This window comes from Canis lupus, chromosome 25 (assembly GCF_011100685.1).
Source record: "Canis lupus familiaris isolate Mischka breed German Shepherd chromosome 25, alternate assembly UU_Cfam_GSD_1.0, whole genome shotgun sequence".
Classification (NCBI taxonomy): domain Eukaryota; kingdom Metazoa; phylum Chordata; class Mammalia; order Carnivora; family Canidae; genus Canis; species Canis lupus.
The window spans coordinates 2,099,158-2,127,110 of NC_049246.1; the positions used below are offsets into that span (position 1 = coordinate 2,099,158).

At 38.4% G+C, this 27,953-nt stretch overlaps 1 protein-coding gene and 1 pseudogene across 3 annotated transcripts; both read left to right on the forward strand.

The window, feature by feature from the left end:
* The first annotated feature begins 361 nt into the window (after positions 1-361).
* Positions 362-26,501, forward strand: PROSER1 (proline and serine rich 1). 3 transcript variants are annotated; one of them, XM_038573166.1, is made up of 14 exons: positions 363-828; positions 1,035-1,181; positions 3,414-3,479; positions 5,622-5,690; positions 7,736-7,830; positions 9,290-9,383; positions 11,144-11,254; positions 12,722-12,805; positions 14,178-14,256; positions 14,918-15,013; positions 18,334-18,378; positions 21,984-23,769; positions 24,195-24,345; positions 25,138-26,501. In XM_038573166.1, exons 4-14 carry the CDS (start codon positions 5,673-5,675, stop codon positions 25,258-25,260), a joined length of 2,682 nt encoding a protein of 893 aa, XP_038429094.1. In that variant the 5' UTR covers positions 363-828; positions 1,035-1,181; positions 3,414-3,479; positions 5,622-5,672; the 3' UTR covers positions 25,261-26,501. The 3 variants fall into 3 exon arrangements, with proteins under 3 accessions (XP_038429093.1, XP_038429094.1, XP_038429096.1); XM_038573165.1 differs by lacking the exon at positions 1,035-1,181 and having other exon boundaries at positions 362-828; XM_038573168.1 differs by lacking the exons at positions 363-828; positions 1,035-1,181; positions 3,414-3,479; positions 5,622-5,690 and having other exon boundaries at positions 7,752-7,830; positions 9,252-9,383.
* Positions 26,502-27,754: 1,253 nt separating this feature from the next.
* On the forward strand, positions 27,755-27,880 carry LOC119866039 (annotated as a pseudogene).
* Positions 27,881-27,953: the final 73 nt, after the last annotated feature.

Here is a 27,953-nt window from a genome sequence, read left to right on the forward strand (position 1 = left end):
TTGAGTTTACTGGGCCGCGACGGGTTTCGCGGAAGGCCCCCGAAGCCGGCGGGAGCCGCAGGGGTGGCCGGGACGGGCTCTCGACGCCGCGGCCGCCGCGGCGTTCGGGAGTCCCCCTGCCGGGGAGCGTGCCCCCTTCGCCGGGCTCCTGTGCCCCCGGCCGCCGGCGCGCCCCCGGAAGCCGTGGCAGCTGGTAACAAAGAGCCTGCCAGGCCGCCGCCGCCGCCGCCGCCGCCCGGGCTGCGGGACCCAGGAGCCGGCGCAGCTGCCGGGGTGGAGCGCGAGGCGGGCCGTGAGCCCGGGCGCGCGGCGGTGAGGGGCGGCGCCGGCGGCCAGGGCGCTGCTGCGGGCGGGAGGCCGGTGCGCCCTCCTCGCCGCCCGCGGGGCTCGGGGCGCCGTGTGTTCCCCCTCGGGGGAGCGGCTTCGCGACCTGCTCCCGGCGGCGCCTGGTCTGCAGCTGCGGGAGACCGGAGCTCGGCCCCGGCTGCAGACCCTGGATCTCTCTGCGGGACTCAGGGAGCGGCGGGCTCCCCGCTGAAGCTTCGTGTGAGGAAGCTGCGGAAGCCTGACGGTTTTTGCTTTTGATCAAAAAGTTTTCATAAGTGTGGGTTTTTAGAAATTTTTGCAGACTTCGAAGTACCCTCTACCTCTTCGCATCCTTTTTCTTGCTCCTGGACTCTTTCCTTCTCAGCTGGAAACATCTTCACTGCTGGAGCAGACCGGGGATGATCGCTTGGTAATTGAAAGCGTAATTGTTAAGGCCACGTCGAGACAGTAGTCAAGATGGACAAAAAGTCTTTTGAAACGGTTTTGGATGAAATTAGAAAGGTAATTTCACTTAATTCCTTGAACCAGGCTACGAGCTTGGGATTCTCACGGTTAATTCACGTTGAGGCACGGCGTGCAGATTGTGCAAAATACGGGTTTTGGTATTGCCAAGTTGATTGGAATTAACCTGCAGTGTGAGAGTCTGTGTCTTGGTACTTTTCATTACGCAAATAGAAATTAAGTTGTATTAATGTTAAACTTGACAGTGCAGTATTGTGGAAATTACACTCAGAGAGCTCTCGTTCCCAAGCTGGCTCTACAGATCTCTAAAAGCTCTCTACTTGTGGAAAAGTGGCTTAATGTTTCTGAACTGATCACCTCATCTTTCAGTAACCAGAGCCTGAACGCTGAAGGTAATACGTATAAAATGTTTTTTAGTGGTAGTTATTATAAGCGGGTCTTTCAGACCTAAAGATAGGCAGGGTATGTATTACTTGGACAGACAGAATTAATGTTCAAATGGCATTAGGTTTAAAGTCCTATTCTTAGAAGTGGGCTTCCATAACTTGAATTTCAAAAGTTTTTGCTTCGTATTGAGGCCATCGTATGTAAGCTACCTTCCAGAATGAACCAGACAGCAAAAAACATTTGGAACGTAGCCTTGAGCCCGACAAATACCTCCAGCACCTAAACTCTAGTTCGCCCCCTTAGTACTGGAAGGACTTTCTGTGCCATTCTCATGCTAATACGGGTGCTTTGCTTAGAACGTCTGGGTGATTGTCTTCCTTTTCCAAACCCTTAAGACCCTTGACTGACTGGGAAGGATCTGTTATTTTATGCTCTGGTGATTGATTTATTTCAGCTTATGAAATTGTTAATAAAATTGCCTGGGCATGCCGTTTTTCTACATTCCCTATAAAGCAAAGTGTTGGTTTTCTTCATCCTTCATAAAACTTTTTTTCAAAATCGTATGTTAGGTAAAGTTTACATATTAGATGATAACTGAATGCTCTTTTTGAATAAAATTTCTGCTTTTGCAAATCCAGCTTGTGCAATTAATATTTGCAATAAAATGTCAGCTTGCCAAGTACATGTTTAAAATTTGTAACAATTTGTTCATGAGCTGATACCTAGCTACTGTCTGAGAAAATAATTTGTGTTCAAATAAACCAGTAGATTTCTGCCTTTGGAAATTAGAAGATGCATTTTGTATATATTCTGTCTTCTGTGTTGTGAAAAGATCATATAGTGATACTAGTGAGGGAAGTAGGATATTTTCCAGAGTTGAAAATCATACATGAGATAGCAACTTACGTTCTTATTTAAGTCCTTCTTTCTGGCCTGCAGTCAAAATGTGTCTTTTGCTGTCTATGCCAAATAATTAGGTACATCAACATTGTCTTAGTCTGTTAAGATTGGATAAAAATGTAGGCATATTTAAATGAGAATTTTTTTTTTATTGCTCTCAGACTTTGTAAATGTAGGTTGGTTTAAACCAGGTTATCGAAAAAGTAAATAAATAAATGATTAATTGAAAACAAATAAAAAAATAAACCAGGTTATCACTTCCTGACATTACATCTCAACAGTCGTTTCTAGAATACGTAATCCAGAATGCCATTCTCTCCCCTTCACCTCCCTTTTCAGTGAAAATTAAACTACTGGGCAACCGAGATGTTTCAGTTAACTGGTCGTGGTGTTTTCTCCCAGCAAATTAATATACATGCCAAGTACAAATACTGTTGTGTAGTAAAAGCAAAGAGATTAGTAGATTTTTAATGATTAGTAGTTACCAAATAATGATTGTTTCCACCTCTAAGCTCACCAAGCAGTTGCAAGGAGAGCATACATGATTTTAGCTGGCTCTAGATAGTGCTGGGTCAAGGCCACCATACTTCTCTCTGAATTTCCCATTGATGGGAGGCATGTGAGGAAAGGAACCATAATTTACCTACTACTACTATGCGTTAGATCTTCTATTGACAATTTTAATCTCCACAGTAACTCCAAGGAGGGTAGTGAATGGTGTTCCCCCTTTATGGGGAAAGAGGTGCCTTTCACAGGTCATTCTACCAGTTAGTAGCAGGCACACAGATTGAATTGAGGTCCCTCTTTGACCCCTTGGGCTCTTACATTCCAGTGGAAATACTGAGAACCTGGACCAGAACTCAAACCCATCTTTCATGGTTTTCTATTACTTAGGACATAATAGCTGCCCAGTAATTGATGGATGAGTAATGCCTTACATAATTAGCCTTAAAAATAACAACTCTAACTTCATGTGTGTGATTAAATTTTTTAGAAAATGACAGTTTGGTTGAATTTGGGATATTCCGAAACTCTAGTTACATTTACAGGAATTCTATTTGTGATTTCTCTTGACATCAGATCTTGTCTATTACAGTTCTGTACCTTTTCCTTGTCAGAGAGAGTAGGGAAGCCCAGGTGGTTTTCCTGCTGTCTCAGTGTATCCCTTACAGCATGGAACCTGTAAAGGTAGAATGACATGTCACCATAGTGACCTTAGCTGCCTCTGTGTTCTGGGCCTGAAGGCTGCCATGTTTGAGATGCTTAGGTAGTTTTGATAATATGTATATAACTGTTTTGCTTATATATATTAATCCTGTTTTTCTGTGTTTTTTTAGGCTGTTCTAACAGAGTACAAATTAAAAGCAATTGAATATGTGCATGGATATTTCTCTAGTGAACAGGTATTTCTATTTGTTTAAGCAAAAAAAAAAAAAAAAACATTTTTTTTAAACTCTGATATTCTGGTTAATGTCTATTTACCTACCGGTCAAGTTCAGAATTGCTTTTACTTATTAGTTCCTGTATTTATTCAGGGATGTTAGAAACTTTCAATATTGATAGAAAACTTTACAAAATTTATAGTTTGAGTATTTTATAAACGTAGCTACTTTCACTGCAATATCATATGTGAACATGATTTCAGAAATGCCGTGTCCAAGAAAAGCATTTCAAAGTATTTATCTTTCTGGGCACAATATCATAAATTTATAAATTTTTAATGGTAAACATACCTAAATTTGAATAGAATTTATAAGTCAGTAATTACAAAATTCACTACGCATTAAAAAGAAAGCTCAAACAAATGGTGAATTATGGTTCTTCTATGAAGCCATTAAGTAAAGATTTTAGGAATAAGAAAAAATACAGTGTTTAATAAGTAGTTTCTGTCACTGCCAGAAGCATGGTAGTTTAGTGAAAACTCACCCAGCTTCAGGGGGAGTTTGCTAATTAAAAAAAATATGTATGCATACACAGAACAGATTTCTGAAGAGTCCTTAGAAAATACTTGAGAAATAGGGCAGAGAGAGAAATGTGCATCTGTAGATGTAGTTCTGCCAAAGGGTGAGAATGTGGAGAGGGTAGACAGTGGATGAATCTATACAGTGGAGTTAGTAAATGCTCCAACCTTTCATCTGTTTCTCAAGAATTTTAAAACTTGAACTTTGAATAACTTTAAACCTATAGGAGTTCTGACTGCTAAATACTTAAAAGCTACTTTACGATTTGCATGTCTTGCTACCAACTTCATGAGTGTTTTTCAGCTGCCCCATTATTTTTCAAATTCACCTTAGGCTTAATTTAAATGTTTTGAAAAGATCTACAATTTTTTATAGATAATAACTTTCCTTTCCCTCTTTTGAGTGTGTGTGTGTGTGTGTGTGTGTGTGTGTGTGACATTTTGTAGAAAACTTCCCTCGGTGGTTATTCTACTTTGCTAAAGTCATTGAAAACTTTGAAAAACTAAAAGCTACTTTCTAAGTATGACCTGCTAAGCCTACTTATTATATGGAAGGTTTTTCTTCCTATATCAGACATATGATAGTTGTTAACTTTTTTTGGTTGGTAAAGTGGCAGGTAGCCTTTATTATAAGTAAAACCATTATTTCCATGAAAGTGAGAAAAGTACACATAATACCCATTGGTAACTTATGCATCACTTTACAAGGAGTAAAAAGTATTTTTACTTCATGTACCACTCCAGTCTCTAGCATTAATTTTGCTTTGTAGAATAATTGAAACCTTAACACATTTTCAGGTAGTTACAGTAAAATAATTTATTAACCCAGATTTTATTATCCTCTCTTCTGAGCCTTTTTTTTTTTTTTTTTTTTTTTTTGCTTTTGGAGTTCCCTTGGAGGCAGTGAACAGGGTGGTGGTGACTAGGCAGGGACTTCACTGCTGTGACCTTGATGCCCTCCTCACCTCCTGCTAGTGATCTCACAGTATCACCCTCATTCATTTGAAGTTTGCTGGTAGTGGTGGGAGAGCCTTGCTAACTGTGCTCTCAAAATGACCTACTGTTTAGAAGCTCCCGGAGTAATTCATGGTGATTTCATTATTAGGGAGGAGATACGTGGTATAAATACGAGTACTGTGCCCTTCAGATTCGAGGAGAAAAGCAGGAGATAGTGGATCTACACTAAACCACACCACTGAACACCCTTTTTTGATGGATTAAAAGTGTCACTCTGCTAAATTTTTAAAGTTTCCTTTTGTAATAAAGCTACATATTTCTAAAATGACATTTCATCTCCATCTAATGCTTTTTCAGTCTTCCTTTTCTTTAGGTACTTTGTTTTTCCTGTACTTTATACTTTCCATTTATTTCTATAGCAGTGCTGCCCCAGAGACTCTGTGATGATGGAATTGTTCTGTTTCTGCACTATCCATTGTGGTGGCTACCTACTTCTTAAAGCTATTGAGTATTTAAACTGTGGTTGTGCCAGTAAAGAACTGAATAGTATTTTAAAGTTCTGAAACAAATCTTGTAGAAATGTTTGCAAACACATTTCATTAGACCTAAAGTAATTCTTTGTTTTCAGGTGGTTGATTTACTGAGATACTTCTCCTGGGCTGAGCCTCAGTTAAAGGCAATGAAAGCATTACAGCATGTAAGTAACTTATTTTTTCTTCAGAATGTAGAATTTAAGTATTTTGAATTCTCCCCTAGTTTTCTGTAATTGATCTCAAGTTGTAATTTGTTTGCATTAGAAAAACTGATCCTAAATTTTATTATAGTTTGATTAATCAAATAATTGAAAAATTAAAAGTTAAGATTAAAAGTAAAACTAAAAAATTAAAAGTTCCCAAACTGAATTTAAATTTTATGTACTGTACTATTAAATTGTGCACCATAGGGTCCAAAATTGGCAAATTGGAAAAGAAAATATTTATAGGTAAGCAAAGGATAGAATTTGAATTCTTAAGTGTTTTTATATACTTCCTTCTATTTTTTTTTTATATACCTTTATCCTCTTGTATTTAGTTTTAGAACAATAGCCAGGTGACTTTATATTTACATTCTTAAGATGAACACCATCCAAATGAGCTTTTAGTGATGATGGGAACGTTTTATATCTCTGCTATCCAATATGGTAACCACTAGCTACACGTAGCTTTTGAGCACTTAAAAGTGTCTAGTCTGCCTGTGGAACTGTATTTTTAATTTTATTTAATTTTCATTTAAACAAGCACATGTGCTTAGTGGCTACTACATATAGACAGCACAGCTCCAGAGCCTAATTAATAGAAGCATTTAAGTCAAACAGTATATGGCTATATAGGAAGATTTTCCTTGGGTTATCAGGCATGGATAGTTTTAAGAGAATCTGAAGATCCTTAGCCCCCTAAACTAATTTGCTGAAGAAAGTGTCTGGATCTTAGTGCTTCTCCTGTTTAGCAGTTACTTTTTCTCAACTTTACAAAAGAAAGGTTATCATAACCATCCACTCATCATCTGAGGGTGAAAATCTTTTCCCAGAGACCAAAAAGAGACCATGTAATCTGAGCAGAAGAGCAAAGCAAAGGGCTTCTGTAAGAAATACTGATGGGGACTGCTCCTTATTTTGTCAAGACAATAAACTCATGACAAAGCTCTGAGGCCTGCTTGTTTGTCCACCTACTTTAGAATTAAAATTCAGAGGTGAGAAGGCTAGCACGGGCACAACTTACAAGTCAGCTTTTGCTGACAAACTAAGCCTGATTTGGTTGTTTTCACATTGAAGACTAACGTCAATAAGGTTATACTGTTGACGTTTTCGTTGATGAGATGAGTAATTCCAGAGTTTTTACAAATGTATATTAAACTGAATATAAATCAAGTTTTTGTAAATGTTTAAACTTGTAGTATAGTTTTTAGGTGTCAATTTAAAAGCTTATAAAGGGGTATATAGTTTTACCACTTCTTTTGGTGCTATCTGAATAAAATTGAGAATTGCTCTATATTTTAAGAATCTAAAAAAAAAGCGAAAAAAAATCTATTGGGTATTGCTCTCTATTTTAAGAATCTATTGGGCATTAATTCTAAATGATCTTGCACTGACTTCACTTTTGAATTTCCTCCCCTGTTAACATGAGTCTGTAAATTGACAGAATCTTAAGAAACAGAAATATCTTAGTCAAATTTTATAACATTGTACATAATCTAGGAGTATCACAGTGCATATTAATATATGACTCTTAAGAAAGTTCTGCAGTAAAAAATCCTGTTTAACTCATTTTTTCCCTACCTGAGGTGACTGTAGTACCCTTTTTAAGTAGCACTCTTCAGCACTATGGACCTCACTTTAGGAAACCCTGGCTCTCTGAGGAATGTAATTTTTTTCTAACTTCTCAAGCAGTATATCTTCCATATTTATAAGTTCCACCTTTTTTATAACATTTATGAGGAAAGTAGTACATGTAAATATTTTCTTCTATAAATACACTGAGAGATGTGGATAAAAAAACAGGGAAATTTAGATCTTCAACTGAAATAGTTATATTGAAAAAGTTTAAGTTTCATTCACGTGGTTATTAGGGCTTACATTCGAATAAGGAGTTTCACTTCAACTATTTCAATATTAAGAACATTTAACTGTGCTTCCCCCCAAAAGAAGGCAATCTCTGGCATGAAAATTTCTCATGTTGAAAATAAAATTATTTTTTATATTAATAGAAAATGGTGGCTGTTCACCCAGCAGAAGTGGTCAATATACTCAATTGTTTCACCTTCAGTAAAGATAAGCTAGTTGCTCTTGAACTGTTAGCTTCGTAAGTATTTCTTTTTTTCTTTCTTTCTTTTTTTTTTTTTTACTTTATTGGAGAAAATTCGAAGACTTTTTAAATCTCTTAAATCATTAGTGTGAATGTCTCAGAATTGTATTAGTAAATGGAACTCTAGTAAAATCTATGAAAGCATAAACTAAATTTTTATATCTAAATACCTTGGGACGCCTGCGTGGCTCAGTCGGTTGGGCATGCAGCTCTTGGATTTTGGCTCAGGTCATGATCTCCGAGTCAAGAGATCGAGCCCCACCTGGGGCTCCACTGTGGTTTTAGAGCCTGCTTAAAGATATTCTCTCTCCATCCTCCCTCTGCCCATGGGTGAACTGCCTCCTCAATTCACCTGTGCTCTTTCTAAGGGAATAATAAATAAATAAGTAAATATCAAGGGTACTTATTGCACATGGCTATAACTTACAAATAATGGGTCATACTGATATTAATTACTTATTTGGTTTGTCTGCATTTCAGTGGCTTCCATTGCCTTCTTAGTCTGAATAGTTTTGTTTGTTTGTTTTTTTTAAGATTTTATTTATTTATTCATGAGAGACTTAAGAGAGAGAGGAGCAGAGATTCAGGCAGAGGGAGAAGCAGGCTCCATGCAGGAAGCCTGATGTGGGACTCAATCCCAGGACCCCAGGATCATGCCCTGAGCCAACGGCAGACACTCAACACTGAGCCAGCCAGGTGCCCGCCTACTCCGAATAGTTTGAAAGTCTCATTGAAAAAGCCATAGGTTTTACAGTTAGTTTCTGCCACAGTCTGATTAACATTTTTGGAGGGCTTAATATGTACTTAATCTTTCTGTACCTTATTTTCCTCCATCGTAAAGATAAGGATCTCACCTATTTATTAGCATATATGAACTTTAAATACTAGAAGATCTGTGAAAGCACTCTCCATAGCATTTAATAAATTATCATAATCTCAGCTCAAAAAAGTAAAAGAGCCTGCTTTTCCTAATGATGGAAGAGTCTGTAGATTGCTGTTTATTTAGAGTACATGTATTTTTAAGTCCCTTGTATGTTTATAGATGTCCACAAAAATACAAAATGAAATCATAAGGTAGAACTTCATTTTTAGATCAATCGTTATTTTTATGCATTTGGCACATGGGTTTTGTTTTGTTTTTGTTTTTTTTTCTATTGCCATAGATCTCTTACCACTCCTTGAGAGGGTGTATTTTCAAGAATCTCAAAATAGTCATTTTTATTTATATAATTATTTTGTTAGTTTTAGGTAACCAGATGAATCTCAGTTCAGTTACATTGATCTTTTTAATATAAATATGATTTATATTCACCAACTAAAGCTAATTCACTTTTCTCCCTTTGTCATTGGGGAAAGGCTTACTCAGGTATAGGTATGGTTGCTTGGTAAACGTTGTTGGCCTTTGTATGTATGTCCAGGTTCTTAAATGAAAAGCTAAATTACATTTCCTTGGTAGAAACATTGTTGATGCACAGAATTCTCGTCCCATTGAAGATTTATTCAGAATAAATATGTCGGAGAAGAAACGGTGCAAGAGAGTACTTGAACAGGTAATTTTCTCAGGATTTCTGAATGTTGAAGAGAAAAAGTGCCAGCCTTGATTCCTGTGTTAACTGTGATGAATAACCTCATGGCTTATGTGCATCCCATGAAGATGGGATCCCTGCAGTCCATGAAGGATGGGAGCTGGGCAAAGGGGGTTCTGGGGAATAAGGAAGTGGCTTGAGAGTGAGAAAGTATGATGCCAGTTGGCTCCTCAGCTTCAACCTCAGCAGGTATTTATTCTTGGTCCCTTGGTCCCTATGTATTTAGGAACATGATGTTTTAAATTCATTTTGTCATCAGTCTTGCATTAATCAGATTTATAAGAGATGGATAATAAAGCAAAATTCCAGTTTATTAATTTAAAATCTCTAAGAATGGGAGGAGTACTTACCTAAACCTACTTGAATTGTCATTTTAAGTTAGTTATTTCTTAGTATTATGATAGCTGAAATTGGAATTAATGATTAGAAACCTGCTTGAGGAAGATGTGTACTGCTCTCCTGGGGTCTTGTAGCCCAAGCGCATTTAATCTTTGCACCCTCTGCTAAGCTCAGGGGCAGCAGAGAACTTGTCCTTCCTCATAAATTATTGTAGGAGAAGCAAAATCTGAGCCCACATTTCTTTACTTTAAAAAATTCTCCTTTGGTTTTCTTGACTAAATTCTTTAAGGCACCATGCTGTTGTTTTCTTTTTTATAAAACATTATGATCATGTCACTTGTCCTTCTCAGTAATAATGTGGGCCTGAGTATTCAGTGGAACAGGCTCTCTGGTCAATGTAACTTGGAACAACTTTTTTGGATGATAGACTTAAAGAGCCTTAAAATGTTCATAAATAAATAGAAATATGCTAATTTGTATGTAAGGGTATTTACTCTGGTACTATTTATAATAACCCAAAATTGAGATAATTTTTAGGGTTGGGTGTTTAGTACAGAGGCTGGGTTATATAGCTGATTTATGTGTTGTGAATGAATATATAAAACCAGTATATCTCTACCACAAAATATGTGACATCATATGTACTTGTAAAATAAAGCTATATATAGCTTCATAGTCTTATAGCATAATATAGGTCTGTTGAAATGTATGTTACCTAGTGGAGTCTTTTTCATTCATTTAATATTTATTGAGTATGAACTCAGCATTTGTTAGTATACCATTATGGGAGCTCAGGATGCAATAATAAATAAGCTAGAACATCCCTCAAGGTGTCTCGTAATTATTAACACTATGTTGAATACAGTATACCTAAATTACTCTTGCTTTTTCAACAGTACAGCTCTTTGGATATCCTGTGTCTCATGTTATCCAGATTTTCCCCATTAAGTTATAAACTTCTTCAGAGCAGAGTCCGTGTCTCTCACCTGTTGCTTTCCTGGCCTTGCCTATAACAGAGGCTTGGTGTTTGTACAGTTGGACCCTATTATTTCTTGGTCAATGGAGAAATGTGACATGCTAAATACCAAATTAACTTGTTTGCACACAATTTGCAAAATCTGTAGAGATTTCTTTGTGTAAGATTCTAGTAGTTGTGGCTAATAGAAAATGTATTAAAATGTTATCACTTTAATAATTCCATTTAAATAAAGAGGTTTTACTTAACAAATTTTGGGCATGTTCTCTACTGTAAGTGCTGATGAATGTATGAACAGATTAATGTGATGCTATTCTTAATTCATATTTTTGAACAGAGCTTCGTAATATCTGGAATATGAGTTTATTTGACTGGTTTTTTTACCACCCTCTTCTTTTTTATGTTACAGGCTTTCAAGGGGGGCTGCAAGGCTCCTCATGCTATGATATCTTCTTGTGGAACAATCCCAGGAAATCCATATCCCAAAGGAAAACCTAGTCGCATAAATGGAATTTTCCCAGTAAGCATATGTTTGTGGCTAACTATGAAATTTAGCATAGTTATGATATTTAAAGAAAATGCCAGTTGATGATGCTTCTACCAAGGAAAGGAATTCTATTATGTCAGCAGCTTAATTCATGGATTCATCATTGATCAAAAAAGTTCATGTATAAACTACATTAAAGTATTTGTGTAAAATGTACAGAAGAACAAGACAAACAGAAAAGAGGATGATTTTGTTTTGTTTTTCAAATATCTTAGAAGCACTGCTTTCTACTTAGTTAAGGAGCATTTCTCAAATTCTCAGTGTTTCTAAGTTTCACGGATGAGTATGCTTGAGAAATTGTGTGCAGTGTTTCCTTCTTGGACATCATATTGCATGATAAAGGCTCTGAGAAGTCCTGTAGGAAAGAAACCTACCGGTTTATATACACTCCAGTGTTCCCCAAGCGTCTTTGTAAAATAGTCTTTTCTAAGAGTAGAATATTTTTATTGCAGTTTAACAAATAACCCTAAAGCTGAGTGGATTAAAACAATAAACATTATCTTATATGGTTTTTATGAATCCAAAATCTGGGAGTGGCATAGGTTGGTTTTGGTTCATGGTTTCTCATGAGACTACAGTCATTTGAGGGCTTGAGTAGAGCTTGAGACTATGTTCCCAGGGGTACTCAGGCACATGCAGGCAAGTTTTTGTGGTAGTTGGCGGTGGTCTCTGTTCCTCACCATAAGGAGTAAGGACCTGCCTTTAGTGCTGCTTGAATACCACATGACATGGCAGCTGACTTCTACCAGAGCAAATTATCCAGGAGAAGGCATGTGGAGCTGTGTGGTATCTTGTGACTTAGTCTTAGAAGTCAAATGCCATCATCTCTAGAATACCCTATTTATTATGCAGGTCAGCCCTGTTCATTCTGGAAGGGGACTTCACAAGGGAATGTAAGAGGTGAGGATGTCTGGGAGCCATCTTGAAAGTTGTAATAGTGTGTACTATTGAGGCACACACTCTTAGGGGGACACATTGTTATAGTCTGTCAGCCTATTATGATCTGTGAAAAATGGTGGTCTTGAATGAGGTCTCATTTATTCTTATATAAACTACACTTAATGCTTATGAGAATAATTTTTGTCATCTATTTTTGACTGTAATACAGGTCCTCTTTTTGACTCTTTGACCATTATACATACTTGAACATTGGAAGTCTGTTCCTGGTAGCTCCTGTTGAGCAGGGGAAAAAATTGAAACATCCGTTATCCTGCTCTTCTGTCATCCCAATGTGTGTTGTGTACTTGTTTCTGAGTGCCTCTCATCTTGGGAGGGTTCTCTGGCTGAGGAAGGTTGAGGACCTTAGCAGGGGCTTACAGCCAAGACAGGACTGGGTCTGGAATCCAGGTGCTTAAACTCCTACCAAGTCAAGTCCTTTTCTTCAGTGTAATACAGTGAGGGTTTTGTTTAAGTCTTGATTATCTTTATTTATTTAAATAGGGAACCCCCTTGAAAAAAGATGGTGAAGAATGTACTAATGAAGGCAAAGGAATCGCTGCACGGATTCTTGGACCATCCAAGCCGGTATGTTTAGAGAATAAATGATGAAACAGGTCTTAACTCTTACATGTGGTTTTCTGTCTGTTCACAGCACACAGCGTAAGTTCTGTTTTTATGTTGTGAAATTCAGAGTATACTAGAAATTAGGAAAATGAGTAGTCTAGGGAACTATAGCATAATTAGTTAACGATATTAAAGGCCCTCTTGAAGGTTTGTATTTTGTTTTAAAGAGAGACCAAATTGTCTTGTTTTGTTTTTCCCTATCCCTATTCAGCTGTTCCCTTGGAGGGTATGGAGCATGGAGAGTTCACTTTAAGGTTGTGGTTTAGCCAAGTTAGTATTAATACTAGTTAATCAAGAGTGGAGCCAGGAAGTTGGTATTATTTTTAAGGGGTGATTATAATGATTGATTAGGATATAAACCGAACCCAAAGATAGCCCTGTAGGTTGAAGGATTATTCAAATTGAAACAGTAGAGGCCTTTACACAGCCATCCTGCAGTCCCTGCTTCTTTACCGGGCAGAAATTACAGTGACAGTTGTTCATAGCAGAACAGTCACAGATCATAGTCCTTGCACAAGACTAGTGCATCTTACAAGGCCGCCGTCTGTGAGAGCTAGAAAGAATCTAGGTCCTTCACTGCCAGTGGATCCCCTCTGCCTCAGAGTAGGAGTGCAGGCTCCCTGGAGTGGGATCTCTCTCTCACACTCACTCACTGTAGTTAGAAGTACAGCATTTGGCTTGGCTTTAGATACCTCTAATTCTCTACAGACTGATTCTTGGGATGATTTTGTTACTTACATAGTTCTGTCAAGTAAAAATAAAAGATTTGTGGATTTCAAAGGCAAAAAGACTTAAAATACTGAATTCGTAATCCCAATCTACATTCCATTCAAGTTGTCAGAGTATCGAATGGTAAAAAATATAGGACTTTGTTCTTCCAAGGAGAAAAGAGGGTAAGAATGATAGGATGAATCTTTGATGAGTTTTGGAGGATGTTGGCAAGTTCTTGAGTAGCCAAGGTTCCAAAACCTAGCAGATTTCTTGTGTTACAGAGGAGGAGATAAAAATTTTTAGATAAAACTTCAGCTGAGTCAGAGAGGAGTTTGCTGTTTAGGATAAGGTGTGACCCTTCAGTGGAGATGATTTAATACTGAAATAAAAAATACCTCTGCTGCAGTCTTTGGCGGGATCGCCTTTGGAATTTATAGGAACCACATTTTTTAAAGCAAAGAAATTTCCCTTGTTAGTGCTATGTATGTCCAGTAGCACTTGATACACTGGATCATTGTTAGCCTCTTAGGACTAAATATTTCAAAAGATAAGTTGTATTTTGTTTTGCAAGGAAAGTGCTGATTTAGTTTTCTTTTAACTACTCTACTTCCCCCTCATCTAGCCTCCTTCAACGTACAATCCCCATAAGCCTGTTCCTTATCCAATACCTCCATGCCGGCCACACGCAACTATTGCACCAAGTAAGCAGTTCATTCATTTTTAAATTTTTTTTTCTTGCTCTTTATTTACTAAGTTGAAAGAAAATGTTCGTGTGTGTGTGTGTGTGTGTGTGTGTGTGTATACACACACACACACACACACACACATTGGGAAAATTAGAGCACTTACGAAATAGACTATAGGCTCTGCTGAGTTTATTTCTGCCCACAGTAGCCTACACAGTGTCTTGGACTATAGCAGTGCAGCACACAGAGTTTAGTTTAGGGTATTAGCTTTTTAATAAATTCATATAGATTCTTTTTCATTGTTATTATGGGTTTTCACTTTGGTAAATCATCATGAATCCCTTTTCAGTAGTTGGTATTTGAAGGTATCCTCAAGACGTCTTAACTTAAAAAGGTCACCTGTATGTGCTTGACAGAAAAGGCAGATCATTTAAATATGGCAGGATCTCCCTGCCATGCCAGTTACTGAGCTTATGTTTGGAATGAGCATGCAATGGGAAATCAATCTGCAACTGTCTCATTTGATCTTGACTTTGTCCTTACACTAGACCTAAAACTCCATGTAAAATGCAATGTTACATTAGCAATTTTAAAAATCAGATAGCTGTGTTAACATGGTTTGAACTCTTGGCCACAGAATGATACTAAATTCTTTTTTCCTATAATTGTATTTTAGGTGCTTATAACAATGCGGGTCTGGTACCATTAGCCAACGTCATAGCTCCAGGTGTACCCCCTCCACCTCCATATACTCCTAATCCAGTAGGAACAGGTAAAATCATATTATTATAGGATGCTAAAAGTAATAACTAATTCACACACAAATGTATACTTGGAGGGGGCAGTTGTTGGATGTGGTGTGTCCTAACAGGAGAATGAGCTCACAAGCCTGATGATGGATCTGAATATGATATATAGGTTCTACTAGACCGGCCTTGGCCTACCTCTATGAACATGAGCAGGTTGTAGACAGAGGAACCATTTCTCACAAGCAAGAAACTTTGACAGGCTATGGAAAATTACAGTTGACTTGATGAGTTAATTGCCATTAGGGCATGTTACTCCTCTTATGGGGTGGAAAGGCTTATAAGAAGGTGCTCAGAGGGGCCCAAGTTTTCCCCCTGCACTTTTCAGTTAGCATTTTCCTTTGGGTCTATCGGAAACATAGGATTTAGCTTACATTTCTTTTGTGAGTCTTTTATAAAAACTTAATTTTTATTTCAGTTAAGTACCATTTATTTGACTCTTCTGAGTTTTATACCTTGCTTAGGAAACTCTTCCCCATCCCAGCAGTATGAAAATAGCATCTCTATCCTATAGTTACTTGTATAGGGATTCTTTCTTAGTATGTAGCTTTTAATCCACTCACCATTTATTTCTAGATATATAAAGAGTGGGGAAAGAACTTAATTTTTTTCTGCCCTTCCCAGAGGCTCAGAGTCACATGATAGCATTTATTAACAAATCCTTTTTTACTAGCCAGAATGGTTGTGTTGTTTGCAGCTGGGTACTCTGATGAGAGTTGTTACTTTTCCCCCAAATTATCATTTTATTTCTTAACCCGTGTTTATGATATTGTTAGCCCTTGGAGTTTTACATTTTTGCATAGACAAAGAGAAGCTATGAAAGAAAAGCTGGAACTATATTCTATCTTGTCTCAGTTCTTAACCTTTTACCCTAGGGAGTCCAGGTGACCCAGGTTTTAAAAGACCCTTACTGCATCTGGAATTTATTTTCATATAGAGGTGAAATAGAGATTCATCTGAATTTTTTTCCAAATGGTAGCCTGTCTTGCCAGGACCATTTATTAACTAATCTATTTTCCCCAGTGATTTGAAAAGCCACATTTGTCTTACGTTTTCATATACACACATGGGTTCTTTATTCTGTTCCTATCTGGTTATTTTATGTTATGATGATACATTGATTTGATTAGCAGATTTTTTTTTTAAAAGATTTTATTTATTTATTCATGAGAGACACCGAGAGAGAGGCAGAGACATAGGCAGGGAGAAGCAGGTTCCCTGCGTGGAGCCCGATGTGGGACACGATCCCGGAACTCTGGGATCACGCCCTGAGCCAAAGGCAGACGCTGAACCACTGAGCCACCCAGGGGCCCCAAATTGCTGTTTTATTTTTAACAACTCTTCTCTCCTTGTCCCACCCCAATTTAGAAGCATTGTCTTTACTATTGCTAAGGGTTGCCTTCATATTCTTTTTTCTAAATGGTTGTTGATAGACAAAAACTATAAAAAAGCTGCTCCATACTCCACTGACATCCATTTTCACTCTTCATTTTCTTCAATTTGTGTGTTTTGTTGGAATACTATACATAATTCTTCTGTGCCTCTGAACTTGTGGCTTCTTACTGTTTCCTCTGTTTTTTGATATCCTGTCCTGAGATGCTCATTCTGCCTTTCTTTTAGTAGAAAATTTCTCTAAGTAGTTTTTTTTTTTTTTTAAAGGGCACATATACAGAATTATAGATGAGAAACCTAATTCCAGTTAATTATCTTTTCTTTATTAGAACCTTGGTCTCTTTATATAAGCTTACTAAGAAAATATTCCTTATCTTTGGAGTTCAGAAATCTCTTTAATCCTGGAGTTCGGCTATTTCACCAGGATGTCAGGTGTGGATGTTACCATCAGTCTTTCACAGAATTCTGTAAGCCCTTTGGATATGAAAATTTAAGCCTTTAAAACTTAGGAAAATTTTTTTTTATTATTACTGTGTTAGTTATTGCTTTTTATCTGGTCTTTTTTCCTACTTCTGGTACTTCATTTTGTATTGTTTGCCTTCTGAATCTCTTATCTATTCATTTATTATTTGTACTTTTGCCATTTTAAATGTGATTTTGTTCTTGTTTCTTATTTCCAGCTAAGTAATTTAGCTCTCATAGTGTTATCTCTAATCTTCACCATTCTTTGCATTTTAATTTGGAGTCAGGTTTTTCTATCTTAAGTCTTCATCTTCTCTGTTTTATTTTTTTGCATATTATGTGTTTATTTGCTTTTAATTTGCTTTACAGGTTTTTAAACTTCTTTTGCTTTCATTGAATTGTTGATAGACATCATATGTTCTGGTTATTTATTTGCACCAAGTTCCTTAGATAGGCTATGATCTTTTTTTTGCTCACCATGTCAGGGCTTGTAGATTCTTCACCTTAGACCTGTCCCATTGTTGGTTTCTTGGACAGTCATTGTCAAACCATTAGAGATAATGTTTTCCTATTGTATCTTTGACTAATGGTCTAGTTAGAGAGGTCCCTTCCATGGAGGGTACGGAGGTATGTGCTTTTGCTGTCAGTGTCACAGGCTTTAAGTCAGCCTCCACTGGGTTGATTTTCAGCAGCTCCGAGTGTAGGGCTTTTTCCAGAAAAGAGTGCAACAGGAAGGCAGGGCCCCTTTCTTTCTGTTTGCTTGGGTCATCACATGGCCTGTGAGATTGGGCCCTTAGGTGGTGGTGGATTCTGTGCTTAACGTCTGCCTCCCACCTTCAAGTCTCCCCGCTATTGAACTCCGTGAACTGTCAGTTTAGTCAGTAACGGTGCTCCTTCTCTGCGTTCCACCTGTAGGCTACGCTTTGTCCTAGGCAGCACACTCAGGCCATCCTTTCCAGAAAGTGTTCCTAAATATATCTGTAAAATAACAATGCTTATTTAAAACCTGATAAGTTGGGGCTCCTGGGTGGCTTAGTTGGTTTTGGCTCAGGTCATTATCTATTGGCTCGTGGGATCAAGGCCCACATTGGGCTAGCTTCCTCCTTCTCCTTCTCCCTCTCTGCCTCCTCCCTCACATGCTCTTTCTCTAAAATAAATAAATTTAAAATCTTAAAAAAAATAAAGCCCAGTAAGTTAAGGAGAGGAGGGAGAGTGGGGGGATCAGTTACTCATAATGCTGTCAGTCTTCATATAGTTCCTTCTATTATGTTTATTTCCTTTCTCTTTTCGTAAGCATATATTGTTTTTTCTACTTTAGCATGCATACATACCCTAAGGTTTTCTTTTCTTGATGCCAATCTCTGATTATTATGTTGGTGATTAATTTGAATAAAACTTGAAATCAAACTTCTATTTATTTATTTTCATACAGAAAATGAAGACCTTTCCAATCAGTCAAAACCTATGCAGAATCAAAGTAAGTATCAAATTTGTTCCAAATATAGTTGAAGTCTGTCCTGGTTGTCTGCTTTGTTATTCACTGAGAACAATTTGAATTGAACATACTTAGAATCTATGCTTTGAGGAAAGTTCCTATTTAAGGAATTTAATCAGTACTTGCTAAAAGGGCTGGATAGTGGTACATTATATACACACAACATGAAATGCACGGAAGTGGATTTAAAATTAACAATATGCCTTTGTGTCTTATGTGAAAAACTTGCAATATAAAAACTTGCAATATTTGAGTGCTATATGGCATTATATCCACGTTGACTTTACATTTATATTAGAAGCCTCATTTTTGTTTTGATATAAACAAACAAGATGATACAATCCTTTTTCCTACTATTTCAAATACTAGTTTTAGATTTAATTATTTTCACAAGTATTGGGGAGTAGCATACCTTAATATAAAAAAAACAAAGGGTGCCAAAGCAGAAAGTGGAATTGAAAAAGAAGGATGATGTGCGCCTGGGTAGCTCAGTTTGTTAAATGTCCAACTTGTGATTTCTGCCCAGGACTTGATCTCAGGGTCATGAGTTCAAGCCTTGCATTGGGCTCCATGCCGGACACGGAGCCAACTTAAAAAGAAAAAAAAAGAAAAAGGAAGATGAAAGGTTGCATACAAAATGCCTGCAGATGGCAGCAGTACTGCAACATTTTCTTTTTCTTCTAGTTGAGGATCTTTTTGGTCTGGAAGGAGATGCATGCTTTCTGATAGGAAATAAAACCTGAGCTCAGTTCTTGTATAGCAAAGTAGCACATGAATCTAATCATTATAGTGCATAGTTAGGAGTCTTAGGAATTCTGTTCCCTGAGCAGGGTGCCTTAACAGGACTTTTCTGCTGGTGGTTCCTAAAGGAGGTAGTATAATGGGATGGAAAAAAACACTGAGACGTTAGGACATCATTTTCTTACCCTGGTTCTGGCACTGCCTAGCTTTGTGACCATATCATTTAACTTCTATGAAAAAGAGGTTGAGGACAGCCCGGGTGGCTCAGTGGTTTAGCGCCGCCTTCAGCCCAGGGTGTGATCCTGGAGACCCAGGATCACAGGCTCCCTGCATGGAGCCTTCTTCTCCCTCTGCCTTTTTCTCTGCCTGTGTGTGTGTGTGTGTGTGTGTGTGTGTGTGTGTGTGTCTCATGAATAAATAAATAAATAAAATCTTTAAAAAAAGAAAAGAAAAGGGTTGAGGAAGCTTGAGCCTTTATGCTCAGCTTCATTAATTTGTTTTTGAAGGGAGCAACAGGGTGTCAAAAAAAAAAAAAAACCACCATTAGGCATAGCTAGCATACTTTTGTGTTCCTATGCTGTTATTTATGTTAGCATGATTAAGATTTTATTTTCCTTTTGAACCATATCAAGAAATAAAAAGATAAACTAGTATAGTGGTTAAGGATATGAGTCCATCAGACCAGGGTTCAAATTTTGATCCTACTGCTTAATAACTGCATGACCTTTTTAAAAATTATTATTGTGATAAGATCTCAATGAGATCTAATCTTTTAAATTTTTAAGTATACAATAAAGAATTGTTAACTATAGGCACAATGTCATACAGCAGATCTTTGGAACTTATTTACCTTGCATAACTAAAATGTTATTCCCCTTCACCACCACTGAAGAGCTGCATGATCTTCTAACGAGTTGCTTTAACTACACCCAGCCACCCATTGCCAGTCTGTAAACAGGTTGTTAGTACCTATCTCAGAGGATTATGTGGGAACAAATGAAATGATAGGCATAAAGTACTTAGCACAGCATCTGACAGATAATGTTTTATGGTTAACAACCAAATTGCATGACAAGAAAGTAGTATTTATTATGGGATGTTTGGGTTTTTTTTTTTTTTCCGATTTATTGTTTTGTTGCATTTTAACTACAGGTACTATGTATGGTTAACAATGCATGACTTTTGCTTTATTATATAGAAAGATCTCCAGCGGAGGCTGCTATAAAGAAAGCTGTGGGACAGTTTGGTCTTACTTGTGATCTGTCATTCACTACATGGTCCTTAGCATATAGTTACATAGGATAGTGAATTCTCAAGTATTTCCCAAACAATACTGACCTAAATAAATTTTTAATACATTATTTACAAACACAAGACTAGGTTTATGTTCCTTGTACTTCTATTCTAGTTCTTATAAAGCAAAGATACAAATCCATTTTGATATATTTTCTAAATTTAAAATATCTCATTATTTTCTTGAAACTAAATTACTGCTAAAGACATGAATATTACCAGACTTCAGGCCTTTTGAGTTTGAAGTTCATGTATTTCTGTATTACTGTTTGTCAATTCTGCCATCTTTCTTTTCTAAACTACCATAAGATTTGTTCAGCCCGGTATAGCATCTTCTGGCCATCTCTTAGTACAAATAGATTATGTATGTGCTATTTTCTTCCACTCTTTTCCTATGGTTCCTTCCCCACCATGATTAACGTAATACATTGCTTGACCGTATCAGCTTCCTTATGCAAAAGTCTTTATAATGCTTACGTTTAGAACCCTAAGTCTTGGCCCATGAAAATAACTTTCAGTTGATTAGCACTGCAAAAGGAATATTCTCTGTTTATAACTAAAACACGTTTTGATATGAGTATGGCAGCAGATCATAGTTGTCATTATAACTTTAGCTCCCTAAGTCATGCTTTCCATTTGACACTTAACAAGATCATCAAAGGGCTAACATTGTCACTAACCTGATCAAGGGAAGAAACACAAATCATCTCCCCAAATACTTAAGTAATTACTTACTGTTTATCAGAGCAAAAATACTGTGGCAAACTCCAGTGGAATTCTTTTTTTTTTTTTTCCTTTTTTTTTTTTCCAGTGGAATTCTTAAGAATAAGTCCTTGGATGGGTTTTAACTATAGATGAGATCATGGTGATATATCCAAGGCACCAGACATTGAATACACAGGTGCCGTGCACAGGGCTAGGTGCTAAGACTTTAAAGAGGAACTAGTCATGGCTTTTACCCATAAGGGGGCTACTAGGATAGGACAAGGCATATAGCATTTGAGATTATATAGAGGAGTCAGTATGCTTGGGTGAGAAAACTATATGGATTATAAACTGGAATATCAAGTTCAACTCACAGAGTGCTATAGTACTGGAGAAATAGGTATGAATCCTGGGAGGCCTGCAGTGACCTAAAAAGAGAGTGATACCCTGAAAGCTCTTAAGAGGGGGAAACAACTTGTTTTATTACTATAGAGAAGTGGTTTGAAAGAGTGAAACACCAACACTAATCACAATTAAAATTTTTAATTTTTTAAAAATTGGGAAAATATGAAAGGAAAGTTAACTTGCTAACTTCCCAAGGCTTCCTCAGTGTGCATTGGAGGGCTCTTTAGAGCAGAGTCTAGAAGACAGCTGGCTCTACCTGAGACTCTAGTGAAAATCAGGGTCATGGAACCTACCAGTGTACAATGCAGTAGCCTATTACACCTGTCCCTGATTTTATTCATGTTTCTTAAATGTTACAAAAATGTTTACTCATTTCTTTTGAGTTAAAATTTGACATTTCAGCATGGTGATAATCTTGCCTCTTTTTCCCCTCCCCTCCATAGCATTTTCTACCCCATCAAGTCAACTCTTTTCTCCTCATGGTTCCAATCCTTCAACACCTGCTGCGACTCCTGTCCCTACTGCATCTCCAGTCAAGGCAGGAAACCATCCATCAGCATCAGTAACTGCTACTGCTTCCGGCCTGAACATGGCGAATACTGTCCTTCCGGTGTTCCCAGGGCAGGTCTCCTCGGCCATTCATACACCTCAGCCATCTACGCCAAATCCAACGGTTATCAGAACCCCTTCCTTGCCGGCAGCACCTGTCACTTCTGCCCACAGTACAACGTCAGCACCAGTCCCGTCGGTTTTTTCTGGCCTGGTTCCGCTGCCAGGTCCTTCTGCTCCTGTGCCAGCCCCTCAGGCTGCATCCACACCTCGGGCCACTCCTGCTTCCAATGAAACATTTGCTTCCACTTCTGCCCCTTTCATTGGCCTCCCCTTTCCTGCCACTTCAACTGCTGCTTCTGCCAACAGTGCAAATTCTGCATCGCTGTCGTCAGTGTTCGCAGGTCTGCCCTTGCCCTTAACACCGACATCCCAAGGTGTGTCCAACCCGGCTCCCCCTGTAATTGCCAGTGGCTCTGCGCCCAGTGTGGCTTGTCCCCTTGGTGTAAATAACCCGCTTCTGTCTGCTTTAAAAGGCTTTCTGACATCAAATGATACCAACTTAATCAACTCATCTGCTCTGTCCTCTACTGTTACAGGCGGGCTGGCTTCACTGTCTTCTCTTACTAATCAGAATTCTGACTCGCCTGCTTCAGGCCCTAGCAAATGCTATGCCCCCTCAGCCACTCCCGCCCCACAGAGATCTTCCACCCCCGGATTGGCCATGTTCCCCAGCCTGCCATCTACTGTGGCTAACTCAGCTTCCACTCCGTCTACTTTGCCCACACCTTCTCCCCTGGTGACTCCTTCGTCAGCTTCCACTTCGGTGCCAGTCAGCTGTGGCTCCTCAGCTCCCCTCTTGCAGGGCTCTCACCCAAGTAACTCAGAGCTGCTTAGTGCGCCTACCCCTGCTGTCACAACCATCCCTGTCATGATCAAGACCGAGCCCACGAGCCCCACCCCCTCAGCCTTCAAAGGCCCATCTCATTCCGTCAATCCCTCTCATGGCACTTTAGGGCTGCCAGGGACGTTGGGCCGTGCCTACACGTCCACATCAGTGCCCATCAGTTTATCTACTTGCCTTAATCCTGCATTATCAGGTCTCTCCAATTTGACTCCTCCCTTGAATGTGTCCAACCCCCTCTCCTCCATCTCCCTGCCACCACATGCTTCCTCAGCTCCCATCACTCCGGTGTTCACTGCGCTTCCTCCTTTTACTTCTTTGACCAGTAATTTCCCTCTAACTGGTAACCCACCTCTTAACCCATCAGTGTCTCTTCCAGGGTCATTAATAGCCACCTCGTCTGCAGCTGTCACGTCAGCACCTGTCCCTCCTCCAAGTTCCACCGCGGCTGTTCTCTCAGGGCTCTCTGCCTCCGCCCCAGTGTCGGCAGCGGCGCCTTTCCCCCTCAATCTGTCCACCGCTGTCCCCTCCCTCTTCTCCGTCACGCAGGGACCTCTGCCATCTTCAAACCCCTCCTACCCTGGCTTTTCCGTTGCTAACACCCCCAGTGTCGCCCCCGCCCTGCCCTCGTTCCCCGGCCTGCAGGCACCGTCCACGGTGGCGGCGGTCACCCCACTGCCTGTCGCAGCCACGACCCCATCACCGGCTCCCGTCCTCCCAGGATTTGCTTCAGCGTTTAGCTCCAATTTCAACTCTGCTCTCGTTGCACAAGCCGGGTATGTGGATAGTTTGGAGATAGGATATGACCGTTCTTGACCCACCTTGTAGATAGTTTATAGTCTTACTTTTAAATTATTCACATGAGTCTAATCTGATTGTTGGGTGACACTAAATTATTTTTTTCTGGGCTGAAACTTCAGTACTCAAAAAACAGAGCTCTTCAGCCATGTTAAGATTGTTTTAGTATTTGGTAATTTATCTTTGTTATAAAACAAAGTATTCTGTGTAAAACATAGACTTATTAAATTCAGAGTATCATACTTTATAATAGAAAGCAAATTTTATGTTAGTAAAGTGGCTGACTTTTATGTCCTTCCAGCAGAGAAGTTTAAAGTTTGTTTACATGTCAGGGTAGTTTTTGACAAATATAGAAGCAGTAAGTTTTGTCTTATCTGCGTTTTGACCTGTTCTGTCGTTTTAGCTTATCATCTGGCCTTCAAGCTGCAGGCAGTTCTGTTTTTCCAGGCCTTCTGTCCCTCCCAGGTATTCCAGGGTTCTCCCAGAACCCTTCACAGTCCTCCTTACAAGAATTACAGCATAATGCAGCTGCACAGTCGGCATTGTTACAGCAGGTAAGCAGGCAAATGGGGCAGAAATTAAATGGTAACATATGTGCATAGCTTCTGTTGTGGTAACCTTGGAGTACCAATAATGATATCCCAACAGAGGCAAAGGTGGCTCTTAGCAGAATGTCTGGGAATTTTGTGACTAATCTCCCCAAATCTGCAAATTATTGTGTTCTTTCAGAAGGATAACAAGGGTGGTGGAATATATTTGTCTATATAAATGGTTTTTTCTGCTTATAGAACTTTCAAATCTTAGTTTGGAGATTTTACAAATGGAATCTTTATACATGACAGTTATACTTGAGCTTTATTTTTTTACAATTTAAGCTAAAATAACAGACCACTAACTCATGTTTTCTCTAGAAAACCTATTGACCTTTTTGAAATAATATTAACTTTTTTTTTTTTTAAGATTTTATTTATTTATTCATGAGAGACACACAGAGAGAGGCAGAGACACAGGCAGAGGGAGAAGCAGGCTCCCTGCAAGGAGCCTGATGCGGGACTTGATCCTGGGACCCTGGGATCACTGAGTTGAAGGCAGATGCTCAACCACTGAGCCACCCAGGTGCCCCAAGAATATAACTATTTTAATGACATTTTTCTTGAGCTCTACCATCTGAAGAATTTCAAGTGTTTCTTGAAAATTTCAGGAGACTGAGCAGGCTTATCTTGCCCCAACATTTTCCTTTCTTTCCTTTCCTATTCAAAATATCTGTAATGTGGCATAGGCAGAAGGAAGTACCAACTTGATTGGATTTGGCACTCTGCTAACCTGCACGTTCTTCTTTCTACCAGGTCCACTCCGCTTCAGCTCTGGAAAGCTATTCAGCTCAGCCAGATGGGTTTCCTAGTTACCCTTCCACACCAGGAACACCGTTTTCTTTGCAACCAGGCTTGTCCCAAAGTGGGTGGCAGTAAATAGATTTTAATTTGTATTCTCCTTTGGAGCGACATCAGAGATGCCTAAGGACTGCAATGAACAATCTTGACTAATATGAAGTTGGCTAAAAGTCAGAAAATGAGAATGAGAATAATCCTGGGGGAATTGGGATAAGAGTTTAAAATACATGGCGATTGCATTTTTTTAAAGGTTTTAAGTCTGAACAGTCCCCTCTGTAAATATGCTGACAATGAATTGTACAGAGAATAGTATTAAAAAGGTGTTTGGGGACTTTTCACCTCCCACCTATGAAATTTTGAGTCGTATATGTGATCTGTGGAGGAAGAATACTAAAGACGAGATTGAACTCTTTATAGCCGAATACAGCCTTAAATCTGCTTGCATAGCATCCACTGACAGAAGTAATAGTTGTGCCTCAGGCTTCCGGGTTGCATTTGGCCCTGGGGGCATGACTGCCCATGGAATGCACAAGTGGTTCTTGTTAGCATCCTTGGAACTCCGTGCTCTGTATGTATCCACAGAAGGGAATTTGAGATCTACAGTTGTTTCTAATTTCTGACATTTATGCTCATACAAATACTGCTGAATTTAACTTAATATATTTCAGGTAAGTGAAAATGGTGCTTAATATAGTCTTTAGAATGACTTTCAGGTGTTTTCAACTAAAAATATATTCAGAACTACTTTCTTACGGAAATGCAAGTAAGGCTTGTGGTAATTTGCCTTCAAAACTTACTAATCTTCAGCAGTATCCAAATGAGTGAGAAACATTTGACTGACCCTTGGGCCACCTCTATTACTCACTTGTACTCTGGAAGCTCTTGGTGAATGTTTACAATCATGGGATGTAGTATTCCTATTTGTACTTAAAGTCCAATGCTTACCTGAAAGGATGATGTGACAACAAATAGAGAAGACTGGCTACGTTAGTAAACATGCAGTGTGTACTCTATTTAAAGATCTGTGGTAGTATATAACATGATTGAATGTCATTAATTAAGTATAAGAACTGCCACATTCGGGGGGATGGGGAGTAGGGAGAATGATTTTCAATCCTGTGATTAAAAGTGTAAACTATAGAATCTACTGTAGTACATTTCAGCATCTAGAAGTTTTACTTTTATAAAGATGGTGTCTGGAAGATGTTGCTAATGTATTTTCCTTCAACACGGGGAACAAACTTTTTAAGTATATTAATAAATATTCCTGTATGGTTAGTTTTTAACAATTTTTTAAAATAAACTTTATGACAAATGTTTTGTGTTTGATTCAGTGCTTCGACAGGCTTTTTAATTTTTCATATATGCTAATACATAGAACATTTTTGTCCAAGTTCAGTTAAAACTCAGTATATACTACTGATTGCTCATTCTTTTATATAGTATCTTATGTGAAAGTTACAACCAACAGTTGAAACAGACTATGCCTTTAGTTATCTACAAACACAGAATGTAACCACATAGTCCAGTGCCAGTTGCTGGAAGTTGTCATTTGTTCTTATTAAGTCTACACTTATAAAACTTTTTAAAGATTATATTATATATATATGTATTGACAATTCACTCAAGTAAATTTACTCACTGAGTAATCTTTCTATAGTGGTACTACTACACTGCTTAGTTTTATTGTCCTATGACTCCCTGTCGTCATAGCAAAGGAATTGTGTCCTGTTCATCTTTTAGATATATTCCTGGCATCTTGTGCACACCAGACACTTAAAGGTTTATATTAAAATGAAAACATTTTTGGAACACTCGCAATAATTACTGGGGCCTGGTTTTATGTATCTCATAATCCTATGAGATAGGTACTAGCAACTTAATTAACCAGATAAATAAATCAAGGTGTAAGTCCCACAATGAGTAAGTGGTAAATTTGAACCAAGCATTTGGTACCAATACCAGACTACTTGTACTACCAAGTGCTTTGAAAATAAGGAAGGGTGAACATGAGTACCTTTCTGCCTGAGGGAGTCCAGAAAGCCTTCTCGGTGACATTAAAGTCTTAGGATGAGTAAGAAATAACATCCTTTATGGAGGTACAAAGTGTGGCAGACTAGCACAGCAATATAATGTCATAACTGGGTAGTTTGGATAAAGTCTGTAGTTTGGAGGACTCTAAAAAAGCAAGGGACCTGATTGCAAAAGGCCTTTGTAAACCATACTGAGGACTTGGGCATCTGTTTCAGGTCAGCAGTTTAAAATAGAAATTACTTTGCAAAAATCACTTAGGCTACAACTGGAGGTTGGATTAGAGGTAGTACGCTGGATCGTTTTTGCAGAAATCCAAAAATGAAGATGATGAGAATCTGCATTATGGAAAAAGATTAGAAATATACCTCTCCATTCTCTTTCCATAAAACTATTGTCATAAGTATTTGCAAACACTTAATTCATCTAATTGGTTACCTTAATTTTAAGTCTTACCACTTGATTTGCCAGGTGAATTTAGTTTGTGCATTTATAAAATATAGTTCATGTCCCAGAATTTTAGAAAAGACTATTTACTCCAAGCCTCATTCTCGATGAAAGCGGGCACGATTGTTTGTGGTGTCTACAAATGGTTAATATGGCAACACTGAGACAGATAGATTATGCTTCCATTATTGCAAGGGCAAGAATGAGACCTGTAACATTTCTTGTAGGCTCATCAGTTAAATGTGGATGGAACAAAACTTTTCAGTATTAGAAACAAGGAATAATATATTTTT

What these genes read in the sequence shown, in the direction of transcription:
- PROSER1 (XM_038573165.1), top strand. Translation starts at nt 784, where the DNA reads ATGGACAAAAAGTCTTTTGAAACGGTTTTGGATGAAATTAGAAAG. An exon ending in ACACGCAACTATTGCACCAA is followed by an intron (nt 14,257 to 14,917) that starts GTAAGCAGTTCA and finishes ATTGTATTTTAG; the next exon opens with GTGCTTATAACAATGCGGGT. An exon ending in GCTCTCGTTGCACAAGCCGG is followed by an intron (nt 23,770 to 24,194) that starts GTATGTGGATAG and finishes CTGTCGTTTTAG; the next exon opens with CTTATCATCTGGCCTTCAAG.